The sequence below is a fragment of the Phascolarctos cinereus genome, unplaced genomic scaffold (genome assembly GCF_003287225.1).
Source record: "Phascolarctos cinereus isolate Bilbo 61053 unplaced genomic scaffold, phaCin_HiC Scaffold_2;HRSCAF=192, whole genome shotgun sequence".
NCBI lineage: Eukaryota > Metazoa > Chordata > Mammalia > Diprotodontia > Phascolarctidae > Phascolarctos > Phascolarctos cinereus.
In genome coordinates this window covers 327865872-327893575 of record NW_027555625.1, presented here as the reverse complement: position 1 = coordinate 327893575, position 27704 = coordinate 327865872, and the positions used below count along the sequence as shown (strand labels likewise).

At 51.1% G+C, this 27704-nt stretch overlaps 2 protein-coding genes across 2 annotated transcripts in view; both read right to left on the bottom strand.

The window, feature by feature from the left end:
- The window catches only part of NECAB3 (N-terminal EF-hand calcium binding protein 3), a 32705-nt gene extending 26566 nt beyond the window's left edge, over positions 1-6139 (bottom strand). The window contains exons 1-3 of the mRNA XM_020998851.2: positions 5628-6139; positions 2540-2564; positions 1744-1852 (exon numbers count right to left, since the gene is read on the bottom strand). Of these exons, the coding sequence (XP_020854510.1) occupies positions 1744-1852; positions 2540-2564; positions 5628-5750 (257 nt within the window). The 5' untranslated portion in view covers positions 5751-6139. The remainder of the gene's footprint in view (positions 1-1743; positions 1853-2539; positions 2565-5627) is intronic.
- A 6752-nt stretch (positions 6140-12891) lies between these two features.
- On the bottom strand, positions 12892-27690 carry E2F1 (E2F transcription factor 1). The gene is made up of 7 exons (XM_020998799.2): positions 27176-27690; positions 21064-21154; positions 20116-20335; positions 18601-18753; positions 16773-16887; positions 15585-15816; positions 12892-15206 (listed from the first exon to the last, which is right to left on the bottom strand). The coding sequence occupies exons 1-7, from the start codon at positions 27428-27430 to the stop codon at positions 14956-14958; spliced, it is 1317 nt and encodes a 438-aa protein (XP_020854458.1). The 5' UTR covers positions 27431-27690; the 3' UTR covers positions 12892-14955.
- Between the last annotated feature and the right edge of the window lie 14 nt (positions 27691-27704).

Sequence of the window (27704 nt, the reverse complement as noted above, 5' to 3'; positions counted from 1 at the left end):
GTATATGCATATATGCATGTGCAGAGTGGCATAGCATCCTGGGAAACTTTTTTTTATGCAACTCCTGGGTGTTAACTCTATTTCAGGCTCATGGTATCATTCCAGCCCATCCCCTTTTAGTCCAAGCCTGTCCTTCTCATCCCCTAATTCCCCAAGGACACTCCCATCAAGCACCACTCATTCCCTTTCCCAAACCTCTGTCTCCCTACATCCTCTCAAGATTACTCTGGGAACCTACCCAGAGTAGATTCCCCTGAGGTCCTGCCCCTGCCCAGAGCCCTCAAAGCCCCTTAGAAGACAGAGGCCATATCGCCTCTTCCTGGAAAGGGGGAAAAGCCCTCATTTCCTCAACCCCACCCTAATATGTGACCTATTTGGTATAAGAGTAATAAGCGGGTTCCGAGAGGGAGCTGAGGGGCTTTCTCAAGGCCAGGCCTCACCTACTCTGTGGTTAGCAGCCAGAAGCTCTCCTGGATCAGGGGATAAGGGGTATAGATCCCACCCCCAAAACCTGGAGAGAACTGGAGGGGGAGGCCAGACAGCCTGACCCACATCTGTCTAAGATCACTCTGAGGAGCCTAGGTGGCATGGATAGCCCTGTCCTTCCACCCCCCCTCCCCCACAACGGGATGGGGATTGGGCAGTAAGCCCCCTCCTCCACCTTAGGCCAGGCCTGGTTGGTGCTGGTGGAAAGTAGAGGGGTGCAGAGGAGGAAGCCTGGTTCATCTCCAGGCTATTTTGAGACCCTAGCTTGGATTCATCCCAGCAGGCAGGAGCTGAGCTGCTCAAAGTGTGTCTGGAGGAGGAGTGGGGGAGGAGGCTAGACCAGCAACTCAATGTGGCCTTGAAACCTCAAGGTAATCCCCAGCTGGACTAACCTCATCCCTTTGACCCAGCCTCAGCCCCATTTGAATAGTCTGTGTCGCCTCATCCCTAGAGCCCCTTGGCCTGGGGAGATACCTTTTCTCCCAGGACTATGAGGGTGGGACCCCCCGGGACTCCTCACTTAGCTCAGCTCAGCTCTCAGCTCACGATCAGCTCCTGCCAGCTGCCCCTCGTTATTCTCAAATGCTCATTAACCATAATTAGCACTGAGCTGGTAACGAAGGGTGTGAGTGAGTCACCATTCTCTTTCAGGGAGCATCTGCTGAGCAGAGCAGGAGGGAGGTGGGAACGTTAGGACTGCTGACCTGATGACCCATGGCCCCACTCCAACTGGGGCCCACCCCATGGCCCCAGCGCCATTCCCATCCCCATCCCTCGCCCCAGCTGCCTCCTCCACCTTAGAACCCAGAGTCTAGAGCCATGGAGGAAGCCCAGAAATTGCAGAGAACAACTTCCCCTAGACAATGAGGAAGTTAGAAGGGCCTACCCAGCAGATACTCCACAATTCTGTGGCAGAACACAGGCTATAGAGATTAATGCTAGGCATTTCAGGGCAGCAGCATAGTCTAACAGGAAGAGAACTGGTTCGTTGTCCAGGTCTAGCACTAACTTGTTGTGTGATCTTGAACAAAACAATTCCCCTCTCTGGTCCTCAGTTTTCTCCTTTGCGTCATAGAACTGTAGAATGTCAGGGCTGGCAGGGAGCTTATACTGCCTTACTGTACATATGAGGAACTGAGGCCCAAGAAAGTAAAAGGATTTGCCCACCACCTTTCCCCTTCTACCATACCCAGGTCACAACTTTTCTCTCCTACCAACCATTATTTTCTCAGAACCCACATCCTGACAAACACTTACTCTGAGTAATGCCGGTCAATGTTGCTGAATAGCTCCCGGAGTTCCCCAGAACTGAGAATCCCATCTGCAAAATAATTCTGGAATTCCTCAAAGGACAGCTTCCCATCATCTATGGGAACAGGGGAAAGCAGAAGTCAGAATCCTAGCGTAGAGTCCAAGCCTCAGCCCCAGCCCCTGTAGAGGACAGAGAAGTGGGAGACACAGAATCAGTTCGATTTTGGGGATGGGAGTCATCAGGCCTTTCAGAACGTCCCCATTAACCCACTCTTTCCAGCAGACTGGCAGGGGGCAAGAAGCCGGGAGACAGAGCTCTCCTGTCCAGGCAACATCAGGTCATTCTCCATCGGCCATTATAGGCCCATAAGCGGACAGAGGGAGCCCTGCCCTGCAAGGTCAGAAGGAGTCTGGGACTTCTGGAAGGTAGGCTAGTCAATTGTTTGTGGGGAGGGGAAGGGATCTGAGCTAAGACCAGGGGCCTAGAGATTGAGGGGAGGATGCTGGAATCGATGAGAAACAGGGGCTTCCTTGGACAGATAGACAGAGATATCCCAAAGGTTATCAGGAGATATCCAACTAAGGCTCTTCCAGGATGGGAAGGGGAAAGGACAGGAGGATCTGCAGGGCTTTGGGGCAAGTCAGCCAGGCTTTTTCACATGCTTCCCAATTCTTTCCCAATTTATCTCCTCCTGACTGGCCTTCCAGCCCTAGTCTCTGTACAGCCTCCCTGCCCTCAAGGTACAGGCAGATGTGGGTCTTCCTGACCTCCCCGATCCCTTTCCACTGGGGCCATGCTCACCATTCTTATCTGCTCGACGAAAAACCTGAAAGGAAACATTAGAAGGCATATGTAGATCCTAGTGGCCTCCCTGGGCCTAGCAACAGGGTATCTCCCAATAATCAGCAGCCAATGCATGAGACTTCCTCCCTCAGGGAGCCCACCAGGCATAAGAATGGCTCTTAACCTAGGCTTAAATCCCTATATCTAACACTGTTCAAGAAGCATCCTTTGACTACCATACCCTATTGTCCTCAGACCCAGTAACCCTATATTTTGGTCTTATCCTCCCAGCCAACAGGCTACTCAGAATTCAGAAAGAGGAGCACTGAATTTAGAGCTAGAGGCTCTGGATTCAAATTCTAGCTCCACATTGGTACTTACTACTTCTGTGACTTTGGGCAGAGGGACACCCCACTTAATCTCTCAGCTTCAGTTTCCTCATCTGTAAAATGAGGGGCTTGGGCTAAATGAATTTGAAGGTGCCCTCTAAAGCTATGATCCTAAATCAAATACGTATTTACATCCTGGGGGCCACACCCCTCCCAGACCACATCTGGGACTCGAAGCCCAGCAGGATGCTGTCAAGTTCTATTCAGTGCTGGGGAAGGGAGGGTCTCCTTGGATCTCAGAGACTCTGCAATACTAGAGGGGCCTAGGCACCTGGCTGATGGGTTACCTCCTCATATTAGATACAGACAACTCAACTGACCCTCCCATGCTAATGTTTTACTCCCCAGTCCTCTTAATCTAGAGTTGGTGGAGGGGAGGGGGTGGAGGGAAGTTTAACGTCCTTCCCCTGAACTAACAGATCTCTCTTGTCCCTGAATAAATAAGCTAGAATAGCCCTTATCCCCCTAAACTGTCTCCTTATCCCCATCAGCTAACTACCCTTACCTGCCTCCTTCTGAACTCCCAGTCCAAAGGATTGTCACACTCTCTACAGAACATAGACCATTCTGTGCCACCAGTGACTCAGACCTCTACCCTCCCCCACAGCAATGACCCAGGCTTGTCCTCTTCTCCATGATGACCCATGCCCATACTGAGGAGACAGGACTAAAAGTAGGCAGCCTCTCGTTCTCAAGAGGAGGGAAGTTCAGATTCAAGGGGCCTACTGGCGTTTTGTTAGGCTTCCCCAAGGACTGCCGCTGATTTTCCTAAGGAGAGGGAACATCTCCACAGAAGGGCTTCGAAAGGGGCAAAATATATGACCAGTCCATAGCTCATGGTATGTTTTTGTTGACCCAGGCTCTGGCCCTACTCTCATTCCTGTTGCAGACCCTAGAAAATCAGAATAGCAGAGAATGATTCCAAATGATATGGGTGGATACAGAACACATCTCTCCCCCACCCTACTCCCAATCTCAGACTCCTGATGCTATTTGTAGCAAGAGACCTCCTGCTGGTACCCTTTCTTCCTCCCTGGCCTGTCCCCAACCCCCTCCTGGGAACTCAGCAAGAGCTTCCCCTCAGACAGGAGACTGGGAAGAGCTCTGAACTTTCTTCCCCTCTACTTCTCCATCAAAATCTCTATTCCTCTTTCTCCCTGGAAGCTCTGGGCCAATCCAGAGAGGAGAAGGGGCAACCTTTAGAAGGGAAGGAGCAAAAAGCAGAATATGGTGGGGCAGAGGTCAGAGCATACATGGGTGAGGGGCAAACAATGCTCTCTACCCAATGCAGCAGTATGCTGGCACTGCCCCAGTCAGAACACAGCAGGGAAAGAATGCCCAAGAGCTCCCTACTAAGCTGGAGCAGAGGGGGAAGATAGGAGACTTGAAGATCCTATTCTTTCCTGCCCCACTCCACACACACACATCCTTGCCTTTGGGTGCTTCAATTTCTTCATCTGTACAAAGCTCAAAGGAGAAGAGGGACAGAAACACCAGAAGGTGTATAGGTGGGCTGCACAGACCCCTGGGTTAGGCCTTTGTTACTGGCTCTCTCCCGCTGTGGGCCCCCAGACCTAGACCTTACTCCCCTGGCCTCTTGGCAACCTGGGTTACTGGCTCAGGCAGTGACTCCTCATTGCCACAAAGATCCATTAAAGGTTCCTACTGCTCCAGGTAGAGATACTGGGGACCAGGACAGTGGAGAACAATCACCTCCACAGAAAGCCATGTTCAGAGAAGTTTAGCCACCAGCTTAGGGTCACAGAGCAGCCCTCTCTCCCAACATGGGAACCATAGCTACTTTCCTGCTTCAAGGAGAAAGTGGGGGAGAGAATCATACTCCCCTCTCTCCTAGGAAGGGTCAGTGCAGTCTGCATCAGAGATGCTGACTCATGGGAAATGAGGAAATTGACTCGGTAGTCCGGTTAAGGAAAGAATGCAGGGAGGGATAGGTGGGGAAAGCTCAAAGGACATGACCTGTGGATTGTGGGGTCTTGCTCTCCTAAAACTCGAGTTCTTGACGGGATCAGAGAAAGAGGTGACTAGGGGGTGATGACAAAGGTAAAGAGAGAGAAGGAAGGTTCCTGCTGCAGGGCTCCAGTCAACCACAGGCTCCTCACAATGTACAGGTGTGCACAGTGGGCAAGCAATAAGGGTGGGGGAGGGGAAAAGGACAACAGGAAGATAGGCTCTCCAGGAAGAGCGCACCCTAAGACTGGATGGTGCCCCCGCTGCTCCCGCTAAAGGAAAACATAGGGACAGGAGCCTCAAGTTTCCAGAGCCCCCTCCACCTTCATTCACTGGGACAATGACGCGAGTACAAGCCACGGGCACTTCTGCATCCATCCACCTCCCTCTCCCGGAGCTCATCCACATCTAGGAGCCAGGGCTATCACATCTACAGCCACTTGAGCAGTTAGCTGCCCAATGATTTGGTTGGAGACTGATAGCGGGGGGAAGGCTGTGGACAGCTCTGGACAGCTCCTATCTTCAGTGCCCAGCCCTTCTGCCCAGCCCCGCTAACCTTGCTGAGTTCGGCCCTCAATAGCCCTTCCTCTGTTGTAAGTTTCAGGCCTGTACCCTCCCCCTAGAGGCTCCCTACGGAGTCCACCCCCACCCCCACCTACAGCTACCCCCTCCCTACCCCCCCCAGTTCTGCGACCCGCAACCCACAGCTCTCAGCCGCCCCTCCCCTCCCCGCCCAGGGGGTCACTCACGTCCTGGAAGAGTCCAAGGCCAGCGAAGGCCGCAGGAGGGACCGCAGGGGGGGCTGCAGGGGCCTCACAGGCGGCAGCCTTGGGCCGAAGCAGGCACATGGTCAGCAGCTCGGTGCACGACATCCTTAGAGATTCCCCTCAAATGTGGAGGGAGCGCAGTTGGGCCTGCAGGGGCAGGGGAGAGGGAGGCGGCAGGGGCAAGGGTTAAGGGCAGGAGTAAGGGCCGGGGCTACGGCAGGGGTCTAGGAAGAGACCGGCCGGGGGCGTGGGCAGCACGGGAGGGAGGGAGTCAGGGACAGGGGCCAGGGCCAGGTGGAGGCTGAGGCTGATGCAGAGGTGAACGCTCCGCAGAGCAGCTCCTCGGGGCCAGGGTCCGCGGCAGAAGAAAGCGCAGCAGGGCTCCGGGGAGCCCAAGTCCGGGATGGGAGCGTCCAGGGTGTCCACTGGGCTGGAGCACTGAACACCGATCCCTCGAAGTTGGGCCTGGAGGGGGTAGCTGGGCTCCCGCCTCTAGCCCGAATGATTGGTCAGTGGAGGTGACTGGCAACATAGAGCCCCCGCCTCCTGTCAGGAGGATTGGTCACCGGCTGTGATTAGCAGCTCCGACCCCGCCTTCATCTCAGAGCCCAGATTTGGGGAGCAAAGGGAAAACCTTCGGGGCTGGAATCCCGGGTCTAGGCCCATTTCCCATGCCAGGAAACTAAGGTGCAGCCAGACAGTTCGAGGTCCCTGTGAGGACTGGCACAGAGAAAGGGGATGTTCTGCAGACGAATTCAGGAGGTCCCATCACCTGTCTGGCCGAGCTACCCCTATCCTCTCTTCCCGACTGAGGTCTTGGAGACGAGTTCGAGTCCTAGCTCTGCTATTGATGGGGGTGGGGAGTAGAAGGAGAGAGGGAAGAGAGGAAGAGGTTGGGCTAAAATATCTCTAAATGCCTTCCCAACTCCACCGAGGGGGAGGGGAGGAAACATTTTCTGGTGTCTGGTGACTACTAATTCTCTCCTTCCTTGCGGGAAGCAACAGCTCCTGAGAGCCCCAAGATGCTGTGGTCCCGGCCTGAGCAGCCACTGTCCCTAGCTCTCAGACCGAGCCCTGGGGGTCAGTCCAGGGGATAGTTCAGTCCTAAGGATGAAGGAAGGCTGCAGCCTTGTCCAGAGAGAAGCAGGAGAGTCCAGCTAGGTTTGAGGAAGGGACCAGGGACATCAGGTGGCACCACCTGGTCTGGGAAAAGCACTAGAGAAATGGGGGAGAGCCTAGCTGGGTCTAGGACAGGACCAGAAGACACAGCAGGCTCTGGGTCCACTAAAGCCATCCCATTCCCTTCTGCCTGCTGCACCTGCTGGTTCTCTCTTTCACTATGGAGCTGAGAATCTGCCCCAAACTGATGGAGAAGAAGGAGGGCTATGGCCACATCTCTCTTTGGCCAGGGACCAAGTCATCAACACAGTTGCTGGGTGAGCAAGCAAAGCCCAACTCTGAAGGAAAGAGAGCAAAGGCTCCATCTCGCAGAAGTCCTTGTATCAAGAACAAGACAGTCAGGATATCTCCCTACTCCTCATGCCTATTCCAAACCAGAATAACCAGCGCCAACTGTGGAATCACCTTCAGGTGGAGAAGGTGGGAGAGGGAGGATGGCTAAACAGCAGACGGTCTGAAAAAGATCTGGGGTATTTAGTAGACCACAAGCTCAGTACAAGTCAACCATGTCATATGGCCCCCAAGAAAATCAAATTTCAAGGGTTATTTTCAAATTTTCAAGGCAGGGGAATAAGTGATGCCCCACCCCCCACCCCCATCTGTCCTGGTTATACTGGAAGAGGAATTAGACTTGTTCTGTTTGATCTCTGGGGACATAACTAAGATGGAGAAGTGGATGTTTTAAAGAGCCAAATTTAGGCTTGAGGTCAAGAAAAACTTCCTAATTTCCTATTGTTGTTTGAGTCATTTTAGCTGTGCCAGACTCTTCATGACCCCATTTGGAGTTTTCTTGGCAAAGATACTGGAGTAGTTTGCCATTTCCTTCTGCAGTTCATTTTACAGATGAAGAAACAAACAGGGTTAAGTGACTTGCTCAGGGTCATACAGCTAGTAAGTGTCTATTAGAACTATCCCAAAGTGGAATAGTGGGCACCCCTTTACTGGAGATTTTCAAGCAAAGGCTAGATGACCAGCTGGTCACGTGCTGTAGCTGCTGTTCTTGTTCAGGTACGGCTTGGGCTAGATGGCCGCTGAGATCCCTTCCAAATCCAAATCCGAAACATGATGATTTAGACCACATCTGGGGCATTGTGTTCAGCTCTGGCCCAGGTGCCACAACTTAGGAAGGACACTGATGAGTTGGAAGGCATGGGGCTAGTGAAGGGTTTCAAGTTCATGTCACAAGAGGACCTGAGGATTGTCCTGGATAATGTCATCATCTTTCAAAATTTGAAATTAGAGATTAGATTTGATTTGTTTGGCCCCAGGGAAAACTAGGTGTAACAGAGTGTGTGTGTGTGTGTGTGTGTGTGTGTGTGTGTGTGTGTGTGTGTGTGTGTTGGAGGTGGGCGGGTGAGGAGTATTGCAGAGGCAAATTGAAGTCTGATGTTAAGAAAAACCTCCTAGCTAGAACTGCTCCAAAATGCAAAGTGCTGCCCCAAGAGTTAGGACTTTCTCTCTTCACTAGAGGGCTCCAAGGAGGGGCTGGTTGACCATTTGTTGGTATGTCATAAAGGGCATGTGGGCTTACTCTGGTGTGGGATGGACTAAATGGCCTTAAAGGTCTCTTCCAACTCTGAAATTCTGTGATTCTGAGTCAGCCCTGCCCCTCTTCTCATTCACCCACCTCTCTCCCTCTCCTTCCCTCTCTCTCTCCTTCTCTCTCTCTCCTTCTCTCTCTCATACACACACACACACAAAATCAGCCTGGCCTCAGAGGTATAGAAATTCTGGAACAGACAATGGAGGATTCAGGAACTCCCCATCCATGCTTCTCCATCACTACATAGCATACAGTGACTAAATCTGGAGGGATGTTAGGGGAAGACCACCTTTTCTATCACCAGTATGATTATGCTTTGAGTCCTTGGTCCTAACAAGGGGATCGGGGATGGGCTGCCAGGGTGCTGCTCCCGATTTCTGGGGACATCCTGTGTCCTGTCTCATTAAAGACATAAGTGGGGAGTGCAAACCCTTTTTTCTCCCCGGAACCCATGACAGTTGCATTTAAATCCTACCTATCCTTTAAAATTCAACTCAAGAGGGGGTGGAGCCAAGATGGCAGAGTGAAAGCAGTGACTTGCTTGAGCTCTCCCCCGAACCTCTCCAAATACTCATAAAAAATGGCTCTAAACAAATTCTGAAGCAGCAGAACCCACAAAAAGACAGAGTGAAACAAATTTCCAGCCCAAGACAACCTGGATGATTGATCAGAAAGGTGTATTGCGCTGGGCTGGGAGCGCAGCGCAGCGTGGCATGGGAGCGCAGGCCTCAGAGGACTGAATCGCGGGCAGCTGTGGAGGTTTCCAGACTCTTCAATCCAGGAATGTCAAAGACAACTTAGAAGGTCAGTGGGAAAAGTCTGTTTCTGTCAGTGCTGAGAAAGGAAGGTGGGGTCTCAGCTCCATTCCCCAAGAGCTTGGCCCTGGAGGGGGCAGCTGCTTCCCAAGCTTCCGGCCCACAGACTGAGGGGGAATCCAGTGGCTGATCAAAGAGGGATTGCAGGGATCTCTTTGCCAGTGGTGAGGCAGGAATCTCTTGCTTTGCCCGTGTGTGGATCTGGGTCACAGTTCTGGGCAGCAGTGCTGGGGTGAGGAGGAACGCTGGTGTGGTGGAGCTTGGAGTGGCTGTGGAACCCTTCCTCACAGTTACAGGACAGAAAGGAATACTTGTGGTCACAGGCCAGGAAAGGAGTAAACACCTGCCCCTTATCATACCACCTTGGAAGAACTGAAAATTTACAGGTCCCTACAAGTATCTCTGAAAACAGCTATACAAACCCCTGAAGCTTAGGACAATACATTCTCCACATTGGAAGCAGACTCTTACCTTAACAAAGAGTTTAAAACTCAAGTAATTGGCTGGGATCATGAGCAAGCAGTGCAAAAAGAGTCAGACTATATTATCTTACTTTGGTGAAAGAAGATCAAAATATACAACCAGAAGAAGACAACAAAGTCAAAGCTCCTACATCCAAAGCCTCCAAGAAAAATATGAATCAGTCCCAGGCCTTGGAAGAGCTCAAAAGGGATTTTGAGAAGCAAGTAAGGGAAGTAGAGGAAAAACTGAGAAATGATGCAAGAAAATCATGAAAAACAAGTCAACAGCTTGCTAAAGGAGACCCAAAAAAATACTGAAGAAAATAACACCTTAAAAAATAGCCTAACCCAAATGGCAAAAGAGGTCCAAAAAGCCAATGAGGAGAAAATGCCCTAAAAAGAAAAATTGGCCAAATGGAAAAGGAAGTCCAAAAGATTACTGAAGAAAATACTTCCTTAAAAATTAGAATAGAGCAATTGGAAGATAGTGACTTTATGAGAAATCAAGACACTGTAAAACAAATCCAAAAGAATGAAAAATTAGAAAACAATGTGAAATATCTCATTGGAAAAACAACTGACCTGGAAAATAGATCCAGGAGAGAGAATTTAAAAATTATTGGACTATCTGAAAGCCATGATCAAAAAAAGAGCCTAGACATCATCTTTCAAGAAATTATCAAGGAAAACTGCCCTGATATTAGAACCAGAGGGCAAAATAGAAATTGAAAGAATCCACAGATCTCCTCCTGAAAACTCCTAGGCATATTATAGCCAAATTCCAGAGTTCCCAGGTCAAGGAGAAAATATTACAAGCTGCCAGAAAGAAACAATTCAAGTACTGTGGAAACACAATCAGGATAACACAAGATTTAGCAGCTTCTACATTAAAGGACCACAGGGCATGGAATATAATATTCCGGAGGGCAAAGGAGATAGGATTACAACCAAGAATCACCTACCCAGCAAAACTGAGTATAATCCTTCAGGGGAAAAAATGGTCATTCAGTGAAATAGAGGACTTTCAAGCATTCTTGATGAAAAGACCAGAGCTGAATAGAAAATTTGACTTTCAAATACAGGACTCCAGTGGAACATGAAGAGGTAAACAGGAAAGAGAAATCATAAGAGACTTATTAAGATTGAACTGTTTACATTCCTGCATGGAAAGATATTTATAACTCATGAGACCTTTGTCAGTATTAGGGTAGTTGGAGGAAAAAAATTATATGTATGTATATGTAGATAGATAGATAGAGGGCACAGGGTGAGTTGAAGATTAAGGGGTCATATCTGGAGAATAAAATTAAGGGATGAGAGAGGATTATACTGGAGAAGAAGAAAGGGAGAGGTAGAATGGGGTAAATTATCTCACAAAAAAAAAACAGAAAAGAAAAGTCTCTTACAGTGGAGGGGAAACGGGGGAAGGTGAGAGGGAATGAGTGAATCTTATTCTCATAGGATTTGGCTTAAGGAGGGAATAACATACACATTCAATTGGGTATGGAAATCTGTCTTACCCTACAGGAAAATAGGGGGAGAAGGGGACAAGAGAGCAGGGGGATGATAGAGAGGAGGGCAGATTGGGAAAGGGGGTAATCAGAAGTAAATACTTCTGAGGAGGGACAGGGTCAAAAGAAAGAATAGAATAAATGGGAGGGCAGGATAGGATTAAGGGAAATAGAGTTAGTTTTTCACGTGTCTACTGTGGGCGTGTTTTGCATAACTGCACACGTACAACCTATATTGAGTTGCTTGCCTTTTCAATGAGGGTGGGTGGGGAGGAAGAGAAAAAATCTGAAACCTAAAGTTTTAAAAACATATGTTTAAAAAAATGTTTTCACATGCAACTGGGAAATAAGAAATAAAGGAAGTGGGGTACAGAAGTCTATCCTGCCCTACAGGAAAATAGAAGGGGAAGGGGATAAGAGAAGGGGGGGAGAGATAGAAGAGAAGGGATATTCAGAATGCATGCCATCTTGGGGTGGGGGAAGGGGGGAGATGGGGTGAAAATTTGGAATTCAAAAACTTGTAGGAGTGAATGTTGAGAACTAAAAATAAATAAATTTATATTAAAAAAAAATTCAACTCAAAAGCGATCTCTTCCTGCAAATGTTTCTTTATGTATTATGGCTCTGTGCCTAATGCATCCACTGGTTTAAGCTCCACAAGACCTAAGACTTAACTAGACTTTGTATTTCCCCTAGTGTAATAGGCACAGCACTGAACACGGAAGGCATTTAAGGTTTATTTATATATGTATAGTAACAGCCTCATATAATGATAGTGCAGGGTTTGTAGTCTGGAATTATCCAAATCCTGTCTGACATGGGCAGCGTGTGTGTCCCTGGTCAAGTCATTTAATCTCTGTGCCTCAAATTGTCCCCAAACCAAAGTAATTTTCCTGAAGTGCAGTTCTGGCCATGGATTCCCTATCAACCAACTTCAGTTTCCTATTGCTTTTAAGATAAAATCTAAACTCCTCTGTTTAGCTTTTAAAGCCCTGCACAACTTGATCCCAATCTTTCACTGCAGCCTCATTGGACACTGTTGCTGGTTTTTTTTGTTTTGTTTTGTTTTAGAACCAGCCAAATTTGCTTTCTCTCTGTCCTTCAGCCCTAACAGTCTATCTCTGATTTCCATGCCTTTGACTACACCATCCCCCATACCTTCCCTCCCTCCCCCTCAAAGCCCCCTTTCCTTTAAGATGCAACTCAAGAATCAACTTTTGCGTAAAGCCTTTCTGGGTTCCCCCTAACTGCAAGTACCCTCTTCCCCAAACTGGTTTGTCTCTAATTCTGTTTATATTTTTTAATTTTGTATTTATGTTGTGTATATATTTGTCTTCCCCGTTAGAATGTAAGCTCCTTGAGGGTAGGGATTGTTTCATTCTTTATCCTTGGACTCCAAGCACCTGGCTGTTGTAGGTACTAAACAATTACTTGTTGATTGATATAATGTGTATGCAGGCAGGTATGTATGTACGCCAGGTGGTGACTTGCAAGCCTGGCCAACCTGGGTCCCTGAAGAACAGCTTGGGTGAGGGGGCGCTTATCATACAAGATCCGAGGCATCCCAGAGCCTGGAAGTTAGTCGTTCAGTAACCACACTGCCAGAGCAGCTCCCTAAGAGAAGGCAGGGGCATGGCTAGGGGCTAACCCCTAAAGGGGGAGGGGGATTCGGCAGTGACAACTATCCAGACTCCCCTTCCCATCCTGAAAAACAAAAGTTACCCAGAACAGCCCAAACATCATCAAAATATTTATTGAAACCAAAGCACAATATGATCATGAGTCTGAAAGGCAAATCTGGGGCCGGGGAGAGGACTGGGTCCTATAAGCAGCTGGCCCACCCCCCCAAAGACAAAAAGCTGGTACCAGATGTGCTGCCCCTGTCCCCACAGACCCTAAACCTAAGCCTCCTCCAGTTGAATAGGGAGCTGAGAGGACTGGCGAGAGGTAGGGAAGCAAGGATCTGCCCCTGAAACTTCCTCCTTTTGTTTTAGATAGTCTGACCCCTCCTTCTCCATTATCTCCTCTTTCTTGCCCTGCCTAAGAGACCCCCACCCCAGACAGGGCCCTTTCCCCTTCCACCATCCAAATGGTGATGGGGAATATGGGAAGGTAAAGGGAGGAGAAGGAAGACTGTGCCCTGAACCCCACAGAGGAGTTTGGTCAGGCCTCAATGATGGGGGCTGCATCCTCAGAGGCTGGTACACACCAGTCCAGGGCAGAGGCAGCAGAGAACCTGGGGACAGAGACTATACCTCCTTCTCTTTCTCCAACCCTCCCTCCAAAGAAAAAAAAAAAGCCCAAGTCAGGCTTCGGTGGCTTTAGGCCGGTGCTAACTTCACTCTTGACCTCACATGGTAGGGGTGGCCAGAGGCAAGGGAGCAAGACCCCTCCATCCCACCCAGAAGAGTCACTTCTTTGACTCCCCTGTCTACAAGCACACGCTTCTCATACTGCATCACTGCTTCCTCCACCAAACTTTGACAACGTCTGCCTCTAATCCCAGGGCCCAAGCTGACTTTCCCATTGCACCTAGGCCCCAGTAGCCCAGCCTCCAGCTGCAGGTCCAGCTCCAGCCTTAGAAAGCTGACCAATCTCCTGGTGCAGCCGATTCCCTTCGCCCTCCTCCTTTCACTGACCTATGCTACTTCTCCTATAGTCTCTCTTTGCTCCTGGCCTATAACTCTCTCCTTCTTGCCATTCCCAATAAATAAATAAGATCAGACCTTGAAATATTTCTACCCAGGGGACCAAGGGTAAAGGGAAGAACCCCTTTTGGACCCAGTCTGGCCCATCTTCCTTCCTGACTGGCTGAGGAGCTCCTGTCCCTTCACCTCTTCCTTTGGGCCCAAATGGACACCCATGGGCCATGTGGGCCTCTGCCCCCCTCCCCAGTGATGCTGGCTCCCCAGCTCCCATTCCACCTGGGAAGTGGGGGCCGGCCATGGCCAACTTCAATAAATAAATAAGTTTGCACACACTGCGTTTTAGTAAAGCTTTGCAACAAATAACCTTTTAAGACGACAAAAGTGCTCTCTCCATGCAGCCTGAGCCCCCAGAGAGGCGCTGCAGCCTTCTACCCTGCATTGGCTGGCTGGTTGGCTGGGGGAAGGACTCCTGGGAGGAGACCACACAAGCCCTCACCCCCTGACCTCTGAGCACAGGCAAGGCTCTGAGGAGGGGTCTAGGACTTAGGTCCTGGGAAGGACCAATGGTCTCTAAGACCTTTATATAGAGAAGATGAGCAAAAGTGCACTTAACGCTCCCATCACACACAAGCACCCACACCCACTTCTGGCTCGCTCCCTCCTGGGGCATTCACTGGGTCCTCCGACTCCCTAGAGGGGAGAACTCCAGCCCGTGGAGGAGACCAGACATGGGGAGTAGGGGGAGAGGGGACCAGAGAAAGGGGAAATAAATTATGTGGCTTTTGTAACAAAATCAGATCATTGGGGTAGACTCCCTGGCAGGGCAGAGATCCCCTCCTGGGAAGTCTTAGAAAGGATGAGGTGGGGGAGAGGGATATGGGCCTGGGGCTACAGCAGCTTTGAGGATCTCCAAGCACATAGGAAGGGAAAGCTGGTAGTGGCCTCAGTAATGGCCTAGTTAAGGGATCCCAGCCTGACTGCCCACACGCTTCCCTCCACATACAAGGATGCCCATCCAGCAGCCCAAGCCTCACCAGGATTCTGACCCTTTTCCGATGATTCCAGTCATCCTCCCTGTCACTGTGATGGCCCCCTCTACTCCCCGAGCCCCTTGACCTATCCTTGGGCCTGGGGAGCTTCCTGTTGCTTTGTGTCAGAAATCCAGGGGGGTAAAGTCCCCAAAGTCACAGTCAAAGAGCTCTCTGATGCCCTCTCCTTCCTCCAGGCCAAAGTGGTAGTCCTGGCCCTGTGGAGGGGAGAGGCTGATGAACTCATCTGGCAGGAGACTGGAGAAATCCTCCTTCACCTGCTCCAGGAGGCTGTCCACAGACACTAGTGGGGATAGGCGTCCATCTTCTGCTGAGGCTCTGAGGGATGCTGGGCTTGCCCGGGACAGGAGGTGTTCTGAAAACAGAGGAAGCAGGGCCTATTATAGGATGTCTGCTGCTGTGGGGAAGAGAGGAGATGAGGCAAGGGGGCCCCTTTCCCCCTCTACCCTGGCTCACAGGGGCAGCCCTGGCCGGACTCAGAGAAGTATGACACATGTGAACTGCAAAATCCCTTCCCTTCTAAGTTCTACTTAGCCTCCAAGCCCCCCATCCTCCTCACATCAGAGGGACTAATAAAAATAATAAAAGCCCCGATTTTGGTGCTGTTGGCTAGATGTGGAGGCCTTCAGGCTAGGTACCCGTCTGAAACTACTTTCCCAGCAGAAAGGGGAGGATGAGGAAACCCAGAGGGTAAGGAAGTAGGGTCTGTATTCTGTTCCGCTGCCCCACGCACCTTGCTCACTGGCAAGCAGTGGCAAGGTGCCTTCCTGCGTTGAGGTTGTGAGGGGGCTGGCAGGGGATGGTGGCGGCGGCTGCGGTGGAGGGCTGGGCTCCAGACTGAGGCCAGTCTCCTCAGGAGGTGCTTTACTGGGACTCTTCACTGGACTGCACACATCAGCACTTTCCTCAGGGCACAGGAACACATCGATGGGCCCTCGGCTGCTTTTCAGAGAGATCTGGTATGCCTGGAGGTAGATGGGGAGGATGGGTCATTAGAGGCCCAGGGAACAGTCGCTTGTACTCGTGCTGGTTCCACAGGAGCAGAACAGCCCCAAACAGAGCTCGGAGTAGGGACAGGAAAGAAGAAGCAGGGAGGGCAACTCTGAGAAACACTTTGGCCAAATGGGTGTGAGAGACTGCTCTGAGCCCTCTCACGTTCGCTGGGCCACCTTGAGGCACAGGCTGCAATGACTTAGGAAGAAAACCTCAGGTTGACCATATCTGGTCTTTGCTGGATCTCTGGGTCCTTCTGCACCTTGGCCACCTCCTCCCTCCATGACCAGGGCTAGGAGGTAAGAATTTAAGCACAGGGGTAGGGAAACTGGGGCCTTTTGACTGAGTCCAAGTTCTATAGAACAAATCCTTTTATTAAGGGGATTTGCTCTGTGAAGTTTGGATTCAGTCCAAGCACTGTACCAAAGGACATGGAAGGCCACATGTAGCCTTGAGGCTGCAGGTTCCCCACCCCTGGTTTGAAAGTGAAGATTATGGGGCAGCTAGGTGGCACAGTGGATAGAGCGCCGGCCCCAAAGTCAGGGGGACCTGAGTTCAAATCCAACCTCAGACCAAACACTTGACACTTACTAGCTGTGTGACCCTGAGCAAGTCACTTAACCCCAACTACCTAATTAAAAAAAAAGTGAAAATTATCTTTCACAACCTGACTAATATGATTACATTTTACACGATCGCACATACGTAATCTATATCAAATTGGTACCACCTTAGGGAGGGAAGAGGGAGAAAATTTGGAACTCAAAATTTTACATAAAAAATGAATGTTAAAAATTGTCTTTACATAAAATTAGAAAAAAAAATCACTATCTACTGGGGGAAAAAAAGAGTGGAGATTACTCAGGGGTAGAGTAGGGAGGGGTGCTCAATGAGTCCCATCAGGTTGGCTGTGAAGGGTCAGGATTACCTCTGCTGGGTCTGCCGCCTGCAGCTGTGTCTCTGGTGGGGCCTTAATCACCATCACCATCTGCTCTGCAGGGTCTGCTATACTGCGTAGGTCTTGGCAGGTTACATAGGCTAAGGTGCACTTGAAGGTCAAGGATCACGACATCATGGTGTCAACCACTCCCCATTGCAAGCACATAAAACTCCCTCCTAGGTGACTCTCCTGCCTCTCTGGAGGGGCCCTCCAGAAGGGATGACCTAGCCATGACCCTAGCTTCTCCATTCTGTACCCTCTCAACCAAGCACAAGCCAGTGCAGTCGAAAAGGCCCTAGATGGAGAGCTAAGAGATGCAGGTTCTACTCTTGGCTCTAATGCTCACTAGCCATGCAACCTTGGAAGAATCACAGAACCCCATGAGTTTTCTTCTCTTCTGGAAAATGGCATTCCTAACTCCTGCTCCAATAAAATACCAGAAGTTGGAGTACTTAATGAGTAGCTCAGGGGAACATACATAATACATCTCATTTCAGTAAAGCACTTGACAAAGTTTTCTCACAAAATTCTTGTGGACAAGATGGAGATATGAGCTGCATGGCAATAAGTAGGTTGGGAACTGGCTGGCTAACAAAACATAAACCAGAGAGAGGGGATATGTCTGTCCATGGGTCTCTTCTGTTCAACAGCGACATGGATGATGACATGTAGATGTCACAAATTTGAGGATGACATGCTGCTATGTAAGAGTGAAGAATCTGAATGACATGAGAATCCAAAAGGATCTCAACAAGCCATGGCAATGGAATGAGCTGAGTAAAATGGAAGTGAATAGTAATGATTATAATCCTGTACGTGGGTGATTACCCACATACAGGATGGGAGAAGAACAGCAAAACAGAAGTTTGGCAGGGAGAAAGGCCTTGAGGACTAAAAGTACTGGATGTGGTGGGGAGGTCAAACCCAAATCTAACGCGACTTATCTTAGAGTACGGGCATGGTATCCAGAACGTGGGAGATGAGTCCTACCACGCCGAGGCTTCCCAAGTCAGGCGAGACCTAGATAGTCATGTTCAGTTCTGGGAACCATATTTAGGAGGAATTTTGACAAGCTAGACAATGGGGACCAGGAGGAGAAGAAGGATCAGTTGAAGAACTAGGGATATTTAAGCATAGAAGAAATCACACTTTGAGGGATGGGGGTGGGTAGAGGTCAATCGCTCAATCATTTCATTCGTGTCCAACCCTTCATGACCCCTTTTGGGGTTCTCTTGGCAAAGATACTAGAGTGGTTTGCCATTTCCTTCTCCAGCTTATCTGACAGATGAGGAAACTGAGGCAAACAGGGTGAAGTGACTTGCCCAGGGTCCCACAGCTAGTGAGTGTCCGAGGCCAGATTTGCACTCAGAGAGATGAATCTTGCTGACTACAGGCCCGGCACTATCCACTGCACCACCTAGCTGTCCTGATAATATAATAGCTCCCTTCGAATATCTGAAGATAGTATCCTGTAGCCAAGACTTTCCAGAAGGCAGAACTATGACTAATGGTTGGAGACTCCAGGGAGGATCTGAGGTCACTGTCAGGAAGTAACAAGAGCTATCGAGCTAAGGAAGGAGCTGTCAGGAGGTGCTAAGCTCCTCATCAGTGCTGGGGACGCAGAAGCAGACTTCAAGGACGCTGCATGTGGGGGTCACCTCTCAGGCAGGGCCCGATGGCTAAGGATGCCAGATGATGTCTAGGGAGGTCTCTTCCCGAGCTGGAGCCTCTGATTCTGAGTACGAGGAATCAAAACCCACAGCATGAGTCACTGTGACTCGACTCCCACCACCTGCACGCTTCCCCACAAGGATATTGCTGATTGTCGGCGTCTTCAGTGAGCAGTTTGAGCTGAACGGTGCACATCTGGATCAAGTCATCCAGCTGCCTCTCAGCCTCCTGGAGATGATGCAAGTCCTTGGCTAGCATCTGGTGCTTGCTGGCGTTGATGGCTACAGAATGGTTCCCCCTGGAAGCAGAGCAGTGAGAAAGGGAAGGTGGAACTGTGAGAGGGGCTTCCCCTTGCTCCCCTCTCTTTCGGGGAGCAGCTAGCTATACCGGTCCTAGGCTTGAAGGGGGAGTGCTGGAGGGCAGAAGGGATGACCATCGTGGGCTTTCTTGGGCTCAAGGGACTGTCTCAGTTCTCCCAACACCTCCCTGGTCCCAACAACCAGCTGTCCAGAAGGGCTCCCATTACCTGCTTCACCCAGTGTGGGTTTCTTAAGGTCACTGAGATAAGCAGGTGGCAGGGATGGGAGGGGGTGGCAGCAGCAAAGCTGGGCTTGCCTCAACCACACCCCACCCCTGCAATTACAGTCCTTTCTTAGAGTCCACAAGGGAGAGAAGGTGTGTGCCAAGATCCTCACTTCCCCTCGACCCCCGGGAAGCCAGACCCAGGCAAGGTACAAGAGTCTGGCCACAAGTGCTCCTCTTGTCTGCCAAGGAGCCCCTCAGTGGGCACCCCTCAGACACGAAGCCCTTTTGCTCTGCCATTCTCCCCCATGCCCTGCTCTGTCTGGCCAGCTGCCCCACTCCTTCTCTTAAGTGAAGTGCTCCCCATCGGCCCCTTCCTCTGGCCTCCCCATTGCTCTTATTAGATCCTACAGCAGGAAACGCTGGGCTGGGCATCAAGACACCTAACTCTTAGTCCCTGCCCTGCCAGGGACTCAACGTGTAGCTTAAACCAAGTCACTTTCCCTTTCTGGACTTCAGTTTCCCATCTATAAAAGAAGGGAATCAGACTTTAATTTCTAAGGTCCCTTCCTACTCTGAATTTCCGTTGTTGTCACTCTATCTCCACACAGCCAGCATCCCTCTCTTCCACCGCTGTCTTGATCACCATAATAATAATGAGAGATAACATTTATATAGCACTTATTATGTGTCAGGCACTGTGCTGAGTATTTTATAAATATAACTTCACTTGATCCTTGAAGCTATGAGAGATAGGTACTATTATTTTCCCTATTTTACAGTTGAGGAAACTGAATCAAACAGGTTAAGTGACTTGCCCTGAGTTACACAGTTAGTAAGTGTGTGACGCCAGATTTGAACTCAGGTCTTCCTGACTTCATACCCAGTGTTCTATCTAGCTGCCCAAGGGCTTAGCTCCCCAACCATCCCTGGCTACCTCTCCCCTAGTTAGGCTAGGGACCTGGAAACTATCAAGAAAAATAGCCCTAGGTCTTTCCACCCCTCTATCCTTCCCTAATCAATCTGTGGCTGGGTCTGTGGTCTGTGCAAGGCAGTGGGACCCAGACAAAGCTGTGCTGGGGGGGTGGAGGGATGGCAGGACCCGTCCCCCAGCCCCTTCTGGGGGCATGGCACCTACAGCCACTGGATGTGGTTCTTGGACTTCTTGGTGATGAGCTGGATGCCTTCGAGCACATTGGTGATGTCATAGATGCGCCGTTTCTGCACCTTCAGCACCTCCGCTGCCCAGTTCAGGTCCACCACACCATCTGTAGACTGGTTCAGCAACTCCAGGAAGCGTTTGGTGGTCAAGTTCAGTGAGGTCTCATAGCGAGACTTCTCCCCTGGGGACTTCACACCTGTTGGCAGGGACCAAGGACCCAGGCTCAGTGCCCACATCCTCCCAGGAGGCCCCACCCTTGAGCAAGAGCAGGGGCAGGGAAGCTCCCCCAGGTATGATCTCCTGGGTCTGCAGGGCTGGAAAGCTCCCAAGACCAGGCTCCAAAGGGCAGGAAAGGACTTTGTCCCACTTCAAGGGCTCATACACATTCTTCTCCTCTGTTCACAGGGCGTCACCCAGGCAGGAAAGCCCCCTGTGTTGACACACCCTACCCCAGCTCTGCACTAACCACAGAACTTCCTCCCTAGGCTGGTAACCCCATCTGCCTCCCCTAGGGCCCAGATCCTTAGGCCAGGTAACTAGTGCCAGGCTCCTTTGACTGCCCCTTGCTCGGGACCCTGCCTGGCTCTCCTGATCCTGTGCCCAGTCTACCTAGGGGTGAGGAGGCAGGTGAAAAGAGCCAAGTTTTCAAGGCTTCCTGCCTTCTGTCTAACTTTGGCTCCTCAGAGCATCAGGACCCACTAGGGAAGGGGAATCAGAGCTCAGGAGAGAGGCCCTGGTGCTAAGGGGCTCTTTCCACCCCAAACAGCACCCATTCATGGGGAGGAGAGAGAAGAAGCCAGAGGCCCTGGTTGGCTCGAGTTGAGTGTGGGGACACTGGCTTCCCAGTGTCCTGAGCAGCCTAACCAGGGGGCCAGAAAGGGGGAGCTGAGCTAGAGAGTCTGCCTGGGTAAGGAAGGCCCATACCTTTGCCAGGGGGTCTGGGCCTGGCCCGGGCTGGCTGGCTGCCTTCAGCTATGTACTGATGGTCTGTTTCCAAGTCCAGTTTCCTTTTCACCTGCAGCACAGGGGAGAGGAAAAGAGAGGCCTCATGAGGGACCCAAGGAGGCCCAGGGAAGGGGCTAGAAACCTGTTCTGTCAGTGTCTTAAAGGCTGGTGATAGGACTCCCCATGCTAAGAAACAACTCAGTTTCCTCTCATTGACATTGGGACTAAAAAAGCTGGCCCGTCTCCTCTTTAATGGATAATCACAGATTCTTCCCCTGCTCCCCTGTTCTCAAGGATTTAGGTGATGTGGTAAGAGTCCAGGGGATACCCTAAGAATAAACATGGGCCAGGACTGGGTGGAACAGCAGGATCCCAATCTATTCCTTTTTTTCTTTTATTCACTTGCCTTTTCTAAGGCTGTTTTCTCATCTGTAAAATGAGGTCCCTTCCAACCCTGAGAGTCTATAATTCTTGGTAATGTAGAACAACAGAATCAAAGCTCCTGGGCTCAAATCCCAGCTCTGCTATTTACTATGTGACCATGGGAAAGTCGCTTCTCTCCTTTCTTATCTTTAATTTACTAATCTGTAAGACATCCTGCCCTAAATCGGATTCTGTTGGGGAGTTCGAGCCAGCAAGGTTGGAACCAGGTTTCAGTGCCTCTCTGGGCGCACGTGGACACTGAGTTCCTATTCTGGCACTTACACAACAAAAGACTTCCCCTCTGGACATTTCTCCTGCTCTACATAAGGCATGACAGAAGGGGACCTTGAAGGGATCCCAGGATCATATATTCAAAATTAGAAGGGGCCTTAGAGGTCAATCAGTCCACCTCCCTCATTTCATAGGGGAGGCAGAAGATAGGTAACACAGTGGATAGTCTGTTAGACTTGGAGTTAGAAAGACCTGAGTTCAAATCCTGCCGCAGACACTTTCTACTCAGGCATGTCACTTAACACCTCTCAGTCTCAGTTTCCTGATCTGTAAAATGGGGGTGATAATAATAGCACCTACCTCACAGGGTTGCTGTGAGGATTAAATGAGAAAACATGTAAAGCGCTTTGCAAACCTGAAAGTGCTCTAGAAACACTCTCCTATTATTATTATTATTATTGTTATTATTGTTACAGGCGAGGAAACAAAGACCCACAGGTTAAGTGACCTGCCCAGGGTCACATAGAACACTGTTTACTTAATACTTGGCCTTAGAAGGCTGGACACGCCTCTTTTTCAGGCAGGTCTTCCTAACTCCTCCAAGCCTCACTGCCCCCTCCTCCTTCAAGCTCCCATAGCCCTGACAATCTGAGTACTTTGTTCCATACAGCTTTGTGTCTTACTCTTTACTGCTCTAGCAAAGGGAGACAGATTCATGGATTTAGACAGGAAGAGGCCTTGGAGGCCACCTAACCCAATGCTCTGGTTTCATCTTACAAATGAGGAAACTGAGGCCCAGAAAGGTGAACTGACTTGTCCTGGTCACCCAGGTAGTATCAGAGGACCAGTTTGAACCCAGGACCTCTGACCTTTTTATTACTATTCTAAGATGAAGAGTCAGTTCTGGGGTCTAGTCATCCCTCTGCTAGTAATTCACTGTCACATAAACTCTGAGCCTCAGTTTCCTCATCTGTAAAACAGAGATAGGAATCCATACCCTGTCTCCCTCAAAGGGGTGTTGTAAGCCTCCCTTAAGATAACAAAAGCCTCCAGTGGCAGACACTGGATGGATGGGAGCATGAAGCTGCTGATGTGCTCAGAGGGCTAAGGGAGTCTCTTAGTGACTGAGGCACCTAGAAGGAGAAGCAGAGGCGGGAAGCCCCATTAAATGGCACTGACAGCTACTGATGCCTAAAGCATTCATTAATTACAGCACTCAGTGCCATTAAAGGCCAGATGACCTTCTAGGGGAAGCACAGCTGGCCAGGTGCCTCCCTCCTCAGGGACAATACAAGGAGAGACACCACACTGCGACCCATGCTACCCTGACCTCAGAGGGCATTCTACACTGAGCACAGGGCTGGGGATGTCCAATGTTATAGCTGCTCCTGAGGCCTAGCTTGGATAGCCCCAGGAGGGGATCTGCCCTGGAGCATGGGACCACCTCCCTGAGCTACACAGTCTTTATCTGTGAAACGGGAATATTTCTAAGACCTAAGGCACCCCTACCTCAGAAAGCATTCAGAAGCCAGAACTAGTAGTGGCTGTCTGGTAATGGGGGCAGACATGCAGATTTCAGCTCAACTGAAGGAAGAAATTCCTAAAAATCCAAAGTCCTACAGTGGAATAGGCTGCCCCCATTCCAGGCCTTATTACCTCATACCCAGACCACCACAGCCTCCTAACTGGTTTTTTCCTCTCCAACCCTGCCTGTAGAGGCTGCCAGATCACGTTCTGGTCATGCCACTCACCCCTCTCCTCACAAATCTTCATGGGCTTCCCACTACCTCCTAGATAAAAAGTCCAAACTTCTTAGTGTAGTATTCAGAACTTGGCCTCCTCTAGTGCTAACCTGAGCATCCAACCTTATCTCCCCAAGCTCCCCTCCACCAGACAGGCTGACTTATGGCCCAAGTTTTCTCTACTCAGGCTATATCTCACCCCTGGAAGTTCTTCCTTGCTCCCTCCTATTTTGTTTGTTGACCTCTTTTCCTTCTTTCCAGAACCACTCCAAGGACCCCCAGACTTCAAGTGTCTCTCTGCTCCTGGCACACTCACAGTCCAATTGTAGGCTCTCTTTAGGCCCCTTATATACAAGGGCCTATATATGCAAGCCAGAACCACTCCCTAGAGACACCAGTAGTAGTAATGATAACTCACATTTATATGGTGCTTTTAGATTTACAAATCACTTTACATACATTATTTCATTCTGGACATGGGATCAAGGAGACTTGAATTGGAATCCTGCCTCTGACACTTACTAGCTTTGTATGGGCAATGGGCATGGGCAATTCATCTTTCTTAGCCTCAGTTCCCTCATCTGTAAAATGGGGGTAATATTAAATAATAGAAGTTATCTTTGCAAAAGCTACTGTTGATGATGATGATGATGATGATGATAACACCAAATCATAATACCAACCAAACAAAGAGAGGGCAGTGGGATTCTGTGATCTGGGATGGCAGGAGAGGGCCAGGCATCATGGAGGGTGTGGAGGAGAGCTATGGCCAGGAAGCCAATGCCTGCACACGCTCCCAGGCTGACATTCCTCGCCCACAGACACAGAACAGGTTTTCCTTCTGTGCTGTGGTGAGGGGAGGAGGCAGGGTAGGGCAGGGCAAGAGAGAATCTGTATTGCTACACCAGAATGATATTGATTTACCCACCAACCTGGGACCCAAAATAAAATAGTATTAAGTATAGGTGGTGGCCTCATTCCCCTGAACACCCGTAATCCTCTTTGCTAGACTCCCCTCATCCCAATAGTCTCTCTAACTGTGTGTCCCCTCACCCACCTACACCAAGGCAATCTGGGCTCTTCTGCTTCAGGGCTCTAAGGCCCCTAAGCCTGGGTACCCAGAAAATGGCACAGGAGAGTTTAGCTATGGCAGAATCTATCACTAAAGTCCTAAAGGCAGCAAGAATAGAGGGAAAGGGGAGGGCAAGACAGCATCAACCCTGAGCTCAACTACAGGGGCTGTTGCAGTCTCTTTCTCCCAACCCCTTTACCATCCTAGCCTCAGTCTCAGTCTGGAGGCAGGGAGATACCAAAATGAGGTGGCTTCAAACAGTTGAGGTAGCTCCCCACACAAAGGCTGAGCACTGCTACCAAGTAGCTATAAGCACTTGAAGGTGTAGCTTCTTCCCACTCTCCCCTTACTAAGCCCCCCAAAACAGAGGGGAGGGAGAAGAGGAGTGACATCAGAGTACCTATAGAGAAGGCATCTGTATGACAGATAAGGAGACAGGAGAAGTGGCTTGAAAGCGGTCACACAGGTAAGCAGTCACATAGATAAGCGGTAGAAGTTACATTAGAACTCAGCTCCTGAACAAAAATCTAGGGCTCTCTCCTCTATACTCTGGTGCCTCTCTGCCACTCCCCACCACTATCTGTCCGCTGGGAATGCAGCTCCTTTCCCAGTTCAGTAAGAGAAGGCATATGAAACCCATATGGCAGGGACTCAGCTGGGCATGAGCTAGGTCAGCAGATCATTTGTAGGATCTCCTCTCCCTGACCTACCCAGAAAATCAAACTTAGCAGGGCACCTTATCACAGCCCACAATGGGGTCGGCCATCTGATTCCCAGACCTCTCATGACCTCTATCCAAACAACCAATGCACCCTCATCCACTATCATACCTCCCCTCTCCCTGACTCCAGCCCGCCACACACAAACACACCTACTACAACCAATCTGAATCACTGGCTGGCTGCTGCGGAAGGGCCTAGATTTCAGGAAGTTTTTCCAACATGATTGGTGCACCTGCTGTAATTCCTTTTTCTTAACACTCTCCAGGGCCAAGACTTTCTAAATTTTTTAGATAGGTTCTGTTTGGGGTTTTCCTCCTCCTTCCAGACTGCACAATCCAGTAGCCTCACCAATACCCCAGATACCCTTGGGGAAGTCCCTTGGAAAGGCCCTGGGACTCTGATTTGACCACAAAACACGTCCTAGGAATCCCAGGCCAAACCAAATTTGTCCAGTCCAATGTCCCAGGTACAGAGGCCAGCCCTCTTAACTCCCCCTTTTCCCATACCAGTCCCTCTTAGGCAGGACCACTAACCTCCAGGGGTCTCAGTGCAATCAGGACCAGATACTAAGGCCAAACCCAGGGCCTGGTGTCTGGCTTGAGACAGGTCTCAACCCGAGGGAACCCAACCAGGTTCTACAGGTTCAGAGAGAAAATGGGGAGAGGGGAAGGGCAACCAGGGTGCAAAGTGTGGGAGAGTAATTTCCACAAGCAGCTCAACTGTTCCCTCCTGCCTCATTCAGCCCTTCCCCCAGCCACCCAGCCACCACACCACAGAGGCCAAGGACCAGCTCAGTCACCCGTTCCCTTCCCCTCCCCCAGGGGGCCTAGGGGAGCTGAACAAGTTCACTGAGCATTTAGACACTATGGCAACAATCCCCTTGAAAATATGAAGGCAGGTGGAGAGGGCCAACAGATGGAGGGGGCGGTGGGAGGGAGGAGATCAGCTGCCACTCCATGCTGTACCCTCATTCCCTAATGGGGGGAGAGGCAGAACCCATTCCCGCCCTGCAGAGGCCTCACACAAACAGCCCACTTCAATTCGGGCCCATTTCTGGGGGCAGGGGGAGCAGAGCAGCAAAAGGCACCCATACCTGGGTACCTTTCAAGTCCCCAGAGGCACCCAGCAGATTTTACAGGGGCACTAAGCAGCCAGCTGCAAACACAGAACCCCACAGCATCCTTTTCTCTTCCTCTTCTTGAATAGATTATAACCCCCCGCACACACACACAAACATACACATACCCCAGCTCTTGCAAAGAGCACTCCTTCTGTCTTACAGCATGTAGCAGCTCTTGGTGACACAAACCCACCACCTCCTTTTACTGCCACCAGTTATGTGGTTAATAAAACAGGACTTTGAACAGACTCAAACATTGACACCCAGGGTCCATCCTTAATCTCAGTCTGCCCCAGGCCAAGGGCTGCCCTTTGGCAGCCAGAGCCAGGTTTCTCCACTCAGCAAGAGGAGTTGGGAGTGCCTAAAGAAGGCCAGAGACCACCGTGCGGTGGGAGTAGAAAGGCCAGAGTCAGCCAGCACCCACCACCGCCCCCCTCCCCTCCAGCCTCGGCCTCCGAGCTCCAGGCCACGGTCTCAGAGGGCAAAGGTACAGCGAGTCCCCAGCGCTGTGCGGCGGCCGCTGCTCAGCTCCACCCCGGAGGCAGGCGCACTGCAAGGGGGCTCCCTCTGGCGCAAACCCATCCATCTGGTACAGCCGATTAGGACCCCCCCCTCGTTCCCCCCCCTTCCGCAGATCCGCCCTCCTGGGCGTGGGATCTGCCCTGGAAAGCTGCCCGGAGCCCCTGGCGCGAGGGTCCGGCCCTGGAGATGCATGCTCACAGAGATGCCCGGGGCCGAGGCCCGCCCATGGTGCTGAGAGGGCGGGGAGTGAAGTAGTTACCGGAGGCCGGCCCAGGGCAGGCCTGGGTCCGCTGGCTCCGGGCCGGGGAGCCTGGGGCGTAGCGAACAGCAGCAACTCGGCCTCTCGGGGCCCCTCGGCGGTGACGGGGACGGCGGCGGCGCTGAGCGGGCCTTCGTCCTGCGTGGAGATGATGACGATCTGCTGCTCCAGCAGCTGCAGCCCCCCAGCCCCCAGCAGGGCCTCCAGCTCCGCCACGCACGTGCCGCCACCGCCACCGCTGCCGTCCAGGGCCATGGCGGCTCCGCTGGCTCGCTCGCTCCCCTGGGCGCCGGCTCACATCCCAGGGACAGGGACTGGCCGGCGGGGCCGGGAGGGCCGGGGCGGGGCGCGGCCCCGAGGCTGGGCGGGCTTCCGCGGTCGCCGCTCGGGGCCCTATCCCCTGCCGGGGGTCTCGGCACTACAGCCTGCTCCAGATCCCAGATCCATAGTCCCTGGCTCCGCCCGGCCTGCCGGGCGAGGGCTCAGGGCCCCGGACCGGGGCTAGGAGCTGCTGGAGACTCCGAGAGGG